This window comes from Eurypyga helias, unplaced genomic scaffold, assembly GCF_000690775.1.
Source record: "Eurypyga helias isolate BGI_N326 unplaced genomic scaffold, ASM69077v1 scaffold3969, whole genome shotgun sequence".
Lineage (NCBI taxonomy): Eukaryota > Metazoa > Chordata > Aves > Eurypygiformes > Eurypygidae > Eurypyga > Eurypyga helias.
In genome coordinates this window covers 55,717-63,326 of record NW_010272554.1, presented here as the reverse complement: position 1 = coordinate 63,326, position 7,610 = coordinate 55,717, and the positions used below count along the sequence as shown (strand labels likewise).

Below are 7,610 nucleotides of genomic sequence, written 5' to 3'. Positions count from 1 at the left end.
AAAGATGTAGTATGTGGAATTCAAATGGGTAGAAAGTAGGCACTGAGCTCCAGCAGAATCACAGCTTGATGCATATGCAAAAATATGGAGTATTTAAAGGTAGCTCTTACGTTAATATATGTAATGCATCTCTATGAGGTTTGGGTTTGCAGCATGTGATGCTTTTTCAAGCTTTTTATATCTGTGAGTTGTCAGGAATCTTACCTTATGCTGCTGCTTAGGAGTGGTGGCAAGATTTTTGTGATACATAGCAAATTAAACCCACTTCTTTCAGGAAAATTGATTCCATAAGAACCTGAAGTAAAAGGACATACCTTACTCTTTGAAATGTCTGTTCACTTATTAGATTTCAATTAGGGTTTTGAAGTTACATGTAGTAATCATTCCCAATTTATTAATGTTGTAAGTAATTCCTAGTTCCTAGGCAGTATCAAACTAATATTGCTGTGTGCCTTTGTGTTTTTAGAACCTGTCAGTCATGAGCATTCATAATTGTGCTTTGTTTTTTTTCTCGCACAACCCAAGGACAATATATTTTTCAAGTTCTTCAAGTATTCTTGCACAACGAGGAAAAAGAAGAAACATTTCAGTGAATGAGGAGTTTTTTGCTTCTATAGTGTTTTCCTTGAGAAGTGGGTCTTTGAATGAGGATGACAATGGAAGAGATGAAGAATGAAGCAGAGACCACTTCTATGGTTTCCATGCCCCTCTATGCTGTTATGTACCCTGTCTTTAATGAGGTAAGCTACATTTGGCTTTAGAATGTCATAGTCCCCTTTGCATTTTGAAATATGACCACAGTAGAGGGGTGGTGTTCTTGATTGGGAAGGCTTTGTGTCTACCACCATCTTCTTTCTCTGCTGTTTTACCCTTCTTCCCATGAATACAATTCCACATGTTTCAAAGATTGCAGTTGGCTTGGCCTTGATTTTTTTTCTTACGTTTTACAGAGGGTTTTCAGAGAAATGATAGGACCTACCTTCTGTGTCAGGAAGTGTAATGTACAGTTGAACATGTACCTGTGAACAACTTGGTACATTTAAATTTCTCTGCTAAAGGCTTGAATAGGGTATGTTTTTCTGAGAGTCCAGGTGTTCTCAAACAATTCTGTGAGGCTTCTGCTCTAGGATGGATAGTGACCAGGAACACATTTGATTTTTAATGTTTGTGTTTTTGGGGGAAGTCTTCTTTGGGATCTAACTTGACAATATTTCTCCCTTAAATGAGACCAGTAATGTTTCTGTCAGTTCCCTTTTTCATTATGTGATATAAGGCAAGGCAGGAGTACATGACTTGTTTTGCTCTGGTAACATTAGAGTTGCTAATCATTCTAAACTTCTGTTGCAGCTAGAAAGAGTAAATCTGTCTGCAGCTCAGACACTGAGAGCAGCTTTCATTAAGGTGAGAATCAACTTGTATTGAAGAATGATTGATTGGTTAAAAGGTAATAGAGGATGAAGCTAAAAGGTCAGCTGCCTTGTTTTCATGTTTGAAGACTGCTTGATCCAATAGTCTAAAAAATAAAGTGAACAATTGCATGGACTGTAAGTTTGAGATGTCTGAAATGTTATGAATTGCAATGGGGAGTCATTCAGTGAGGGTAATAAGGGAATAAACTTAGCCTAAATATGAATAGGTGCTCATGAGTAACAGGCATGTAGAAGACATTGAAAAGGGTTTACAAAGTGAATGGTAATGGATTATTTTTTTTTGTGGGTGAGGATACGTTCAGTGTTTGTTTTTGCATCCAGCAGTAAATGGGGAAAAAATGATTCTTCCAACTTTTCTATTATATTCCTAAAGAATGAAAATACAGGTATTTGTTTATACTGCTTTATTGAAGTGGTGATCTTCCAAAATTCTTTAAACAAAAGTATGCGCTATGCAACTAAGTAATACTTCCCTGTTTCTGTACTTAAATGTAAGTGTGCATAGACAGTCTAGAGCTCATAGATGTGAATTGTTTTTGACTGGTGTAAGGCGCTAAGCTGAATGTGACAGTGGTGGGAGTTCAGGCTAATCAACCCCACGCACCCTCATTCAACCCAGCGTAATTCTTTAGTAGCAGTACAGGCAGTGTGAGTACCTCCAGTACTACCTCTAGTCTAGCTTAGCTTTACTTAGATATGTCATCAATCAGAAGTGTTTTTTTCTGGGAGAGCAGTTCCAAGATGAAATTTGAGCACATGATGTGATTCCCAAGAGGCACATTCATCATGTCATGTGGAAGATTGGGGATTAACACCTGAGTTTGAGTGAATTAAATCCCAACAGATACGGTAGCTTTGTCTCAAAGCTTAGTGTTTAGGGAAATATAACAGAATATAGAATTTCATCAAAAACTTGGATTAAAATTGAAATGAGTGGAAGGGCTTATTGGAGAAGTTGTTTATACAAAACCACTGAGGTAATCTAAGAAAAATTGATGTTTCAGTGGAAGAATGGTTTTCGGTGTAATTGGCTAGTTTAAAGCCATTAGACTTTAAAAGTCCTGCAGTATGTGAAGCAAGTTACATGAAAATCTGCCTTTGTGCTTGCAATATGTAGCTCTTGCATATTTAGGAATAAAAACGTTCTTTACCATACAGGCTGAAAAAGAAAACCCAGGTCTTACACAGGACATCATTATGAAAATTCTGGAGAAAAAAAGTGTGGATGTCAACTTCACAGAATCTCTTTTGCGTATGGCAGCTGATGATGTGGAAGGTGTGGTACCTTATCTCTTATACTGAATAAGTGTTTTTAATTACAGTTAAGTAGGAATGTGCATTCCCCTGTGCTTGTTTTCAGAAGAGGTTATTTGTTTTGGAATAGATTTTTTCCAGCGTGGTAGAAGAAAACTTGTGTTTTTTGAAAACTTTTTGGGAGAAGTTAAATGTCCCTAAAAACATACTTGACTAATAAGGAGTAGAAAGAAAATCAATGTTTAGAACACTGTTTATGTAGGTGTGTAGTTTGCCTTTTGCAAGGCCACCAACCCGAGAAAAGCATATATGAACGCAGTATTCACTTTCCTTTTCTCTGTTTCAAATTAAAGACAGTAGTTACACAGTCAGAGAGGGGGAGCATACAGTAAGTTTTGAGTTACCTTAAAACTGCATTTGATTTAGGGTGGTGTCTTCAGTGTCTTACGTAAAGCAAGCTGGGCTCTTTTTTTCAGCCTGCAATAATAAAGATGATTGTTGTGCTGTTTCTCTTGATGCAGAGCGTATTCACTGCTGTTTTCTGGTCCTGGCTGGTTTTGTGTTGTTCACTTTAAAATATTACATGGCAATGCTGCTGCATTTTGTGAAGTAGCGTTTTTAGTTGTTGCTAAAAACTTGGGGAAAAAATAATGGTGTTCTTTAAATGTGTTTTTTTTGTTAGAGTATATGATTGAAAGACCAGAACCGGAATTCCAAGATCTTAATGAAAAGGCACGAGCACTTAAACAGATTCTTAGTAAGATTCCAGATGAGATCAATGACAGAGTGAGATTTCTTCAGACAATCAAGTAAGTGCTGCGTTACGCATTTTTCTCTAGATTGAGGGGTCAAACATTTCGTTTAAATCTGAATGTTCCAGTGCTGTAGGAGATGCTAACACCACTGAGCCTGCTGGAAAGGAGCCTGATCCTCACTTATAAATGAGTGGACAGAGTTGGGATTTTTAACGAGAGCCACATGTTACTAGACCAAAATTCACTTGCTGATTCCTAGTTTCATTTCCCATGTCACTGGTCTAGCTCTTAGCATTTGGTCTTGCTACATCCTGTCTGACACTTAATCTGGAGAGACTGTTTTAAGAAGTATTTGACTACTAGAAAGGGATTAAATTCCAGCATTTAAATAGGATATTACAGCTATCTTTATTGCCACGCAGGGACATCGCAAGTGCAATAAAGGAACTTCTTGACACAGTAAATAATGTCTTCAAGAAATACCAATACCAGAACCGGCGGGTATGTGCAATAACTCTTTTTATACAGTATTTTTAATAGCATAAGGGGAAGCCTATGCTTTTGATTAAAGGATGAATAGGAGAGCTTAACTGGCTAATGACATAATACTTTAACACCGTGATTGGTGTGTGGTGGGTGTCAGTAGTTTTACAGGAAGGGGATGATTTCTTTGCATGTTTACTAAAAAAAAAATTCAAAAAATCAAAACTTGTATACCTAATGTAATGTTAGCCAATGTCCTTATCAGTTTAACCTTGAGATTCTTGCTGTACCCAACAATATGTGAACTGAGACTTTGCTCCTGGTGTTTTTTTTTTCTTAGGCACTTGAGCACCAAAAGAAAGAGTTTGTAAAATACTCCAAAAGTTTCAGCGATACTCTGAAAACCTATTTTAAAGATGGAAAGTAAGTATGTTTTTGTATTAATGCTTTGCATAATCGAAGGCCTTGTTGAATGATGGGCAAAATAGGAGAAACTTTAGGGTTTAAGCTACTTTGGGCCTAATTTCTTCCTCACCTGTATCCTCAGACCAGTATGGCTGCTTTAAAATACTTTTATTCCTTTTGTAAGTAGTTTGCCTTTGAGGAAAGGGAACTCTGAAAATCACCACCGTACAACACCCATGTGCAGTATTAGCTTTGAACTTGAATGTGTGAAGCCAAATTTCATGGCCCTGTGTGGTTTTTCTCAGTGTATATACAAGGACAAAAAACTTGGGAATGCTTTATTGATACAAAAATAACCCACTTCTTTGAAATACCATTTGCAAACACTAAACATCTGTGTAGTGTTTTGTGATTTACATTTTTGCTGTCCTTTGTTTATAGCTCCTTACAGTGCTTTGCAATATTTGGAATTACTCAGCTGATTTAATCTTTTTATATTTGAACATTTTAGCCTTCAAATCAAGGTGCTTTTTCAGGTCTTCACCTTGGGTTTTGAAGTCACTGTTCTTCTGTACATCACTGTAGTGACTGTTTTGGATGAGTGTGTCTCCCTCAGTTTTTGGCAGTGCCGAAGTGTTCTATGTGCTGCTGTTCTAAAGATGCAAACTTAATTTCGTGTCTGGTCTTGTTGAGCTTGGCAAAGACTAAGAGCACCCAGGAGGCAGTGCATTATGAAGGAGAGAGAAGTCCTGAGACCAGCTCTGAATACTACCTTGCTCCTATCAAAGCATTCTCCTTCCTCTTTTTGAAATTGGGGCAAAATTTGGTTATGATACCAAAAGGGGAAACTTAGACCTTGGTAACTATGATTACTAGATAGGTGTATAGGTAAGTTTTCAAGTGATCCAGGTCTAATCAGTTGGTTAGAAAAACCAACTTTTATTTGACTGAAAAAAGTGGTGAAAGGGTTGTATGCTATGCCTATACCCCAGCCACACTGAACGAGACAGGTTGGTTTGGCCCTGAATGCTGTGCTGTGTGTTATGGGCAGAAGCATTAAGTGTGTTGGGTAGTATCGGTACTGCAAGAAATCCCAGGTAAGGTTTGTATTTTAAATCCTTGTGGAATCGGAAGCAATTTAAATCTGAACTGCGTGTTGAATAAGAGACTCTGCTCCTACCAGAAAGAAATGGAACTAAATAGAAGTTGTGCTAACAGGTGTCATTACTGAGCTGGGACTCGGGGACCCCACACCTCTTTCTTAACCAAAGGGTAAATAAAAGAGTATGTAGCTTCTATGCTTATTTCTTGAGGAAAGAGTTGCAAATTCTCAAATTAATAGGGGATGAAATGCTCAGCTCTGAAAAGAAACATTTAGTGATCATGTGCTCCACTTTTAGCTAAAATCTCAGAGGTAAATGATTGTGTCAGTGATGACTGAGACCCAAAATCTTTAAGATCTTGCCAATAAACAGGACCTTCCTATTGTCAGCAGTGTGAGCAAGTCTGTCTGTTTGCCAGTGCTAACCTTCAGGTAGATCATAAGGTAAAACATCAATGTTCTTGTGATTTGTAGAGCCCAGGTGACACTGCATTTAGTTGCTCAAACTTAATCCTGTATTTATTGAATGCCATGTTTCTAAAAAGTCTGAAATGATATCTTTCTCTCTTACCAGGGCAATAAATGTGTTCATAAGTGCCAACCGACTAATTCATCAAACCAACTTGATACTCCAGACCTTCAAAACTGTGGCCTGAAAACTGTATATGTTGAGAGTTGTACTTTTCAATGGTGGATAGGGTACCTTTATATGTAAATTTTAAAGTTTTGACTGTATAAATTATCTGCCCCTCTTGAGGGGCCTAATGCAGGATTTTGAATGGGATTATTGCCATCTTACACCATATTTTTGTAAAACATTGTAGCTTAATCATAATCTCACAATGAAGATTTTGCATCACTTTTTGCTATTATCATTCTTTTCAGAATTATAAGCCAAAAGAATTTACGCCTTAATGTGTCATTATGTAACATTCCTTATAAGAATTGTAAATATTTGGTGTTCTGTTTCTGACATTTTAACTTGAAAGCGGAAAACTGCAAGATTATGTATTTAACAATATTGGTGGCAAATATTCAATAAATAGTTTACATCTGTTAGACTGTCTTTTTGTATGTGAACAAAAATGCATAACTTTCTAGAACTGCAGAACATTAATGAAACAGAAAATTTGATATTATTTGGGTGCTTAAAACTATTGGCAGTTCAAATCAGTATAAAATGAGCATTTTGTCTTTAACCTCATTTTTTTTTTTTGGCTGTGATCTAATGCTAGACCAGAATAATTCTACTGGTGTCTTTGACAAAGTAATGAAGATCCCCATAAGTTAAATGAAGTTTTGTTTCGATAGATAATCCTGGTTCTTTCTTTAATCTTCTATTGGTGGTGAGTTAACAGGTATTTTACTCCTAGACTACTCCAAGGTTTTGAGAAGAGGATAACCTGAAATATATGCAGCTTACTATGCAGCAAAGGGAGAACTGAAAATATTAGTGTAACTGGGTTTTATATTGGTGCCCTGTTGGGAGGGAGGAGGAGAGAACTCTACCGGGTAGCACTCACTACTGATGTCTCTACTATGCATGCTGTAAGGCAGCGTTTGTTTTTGAGGGACTGAGATCATGCGAGACCTCCACTGACACAACTTGTCTGTGTAGGTGGTTAAGAACTGCTGATGAAAAGATAAAAACCTTGTCATTGTGATTTCATGGTAATACTTCACTGGTTCTGTTGAATGTCTTGTGTTCCCCTTTTTGAAGTGCACCTTGAATTTATTTTGAAATAGAGTTGTTATAGAATAAACATCTAATGGTCTTTGGTACACTTACATGGCCATAACTACTAAGTTTAGGGAGAAATGTGAAGCAGTTTATAAAGCTGCACAAGCTGTGCAGGAGGATGATGTCGGACAGCAAGAGCACAATTGCTACAGAACTGTTCCTTGTTTTGGGTATAAATGATAAAGAAAAGGTACAGCCAGACTTTTCTTGCTTGCTAGCCTGGTGCTGTATTGCTCACTTGGGGCAAGTGCCTTATCCAGAGGACAACAGCTGGGTCTTTGGATTGGGTTATGTGCTTAAATGGGCTGAAAGGGGAACACTGTGTCCACAGCCCTCCGAAACAGTGCTGGATGTTCTGCCCTGTGTCTGTGCATGGAAATGTTTCCTCAATGAAAGCACTGACTGTAGTGATACATGACTGTGTGAAGGACAGCATTATG

At 37.4% G+C, this 7,610-nt stretch overlaps 1 protein-coding gene across 1 annotated transcript; it reads left to right on the top strand.

The window, feature by feature from the left end:
* Nucleotides 1–523: 523 nt before the first annotated feature.
* On the top strand, nucleotides 524–6,484 carry PDCD10 (programmed cell death 10). The gene is made up of 7 exons (XM_010159145.1): nucleotides 524–740; nucleotides 1,348–1,401; nucleotides 2,589–2,706; nucleotides 3,367–3,493; nucleotides 3,862–3,940; nucleotides 4,263–4,345; nucleotides 6,004–6,484. The coding sequence occupies exons 1-7, from the start codon at nucleotides 645–647 to the stop codon at nucleotides 6,083–6,085; spliced, it is 639 nt and encodes a 212-aa protein (XP_010157447.1). The 5' UTR covers nucleotides 524–644; the 3' UTR covers nucleotides 6,086–6,484.
* Nucleotides 6,485–7,610: the final 1,126 nt, after the last annotated feature.

Coding starts and splice junctions, on each gene's coding strand:
- PDCD10 (XM_010159145.1), top strand. CDS start 645: ATGAGGATGACAATGGAAGAGATGAAGAATGAAGCAGAGACCACTTCT. Junction 741..1,347: donor TGTACCCTGTCTTTAATGAG/GTAAGCTACATT, acceptor CTTCTGTTGCAG/CTAGAAAGAGTAAATCTGTC. Junction 3,941..4,262: donor ACCAATACCAGAACCGGCGG/GTATGTGCAATA, acceptor TTTTTTTCTTAG/GCACTTGAGCACCAAAAGAA.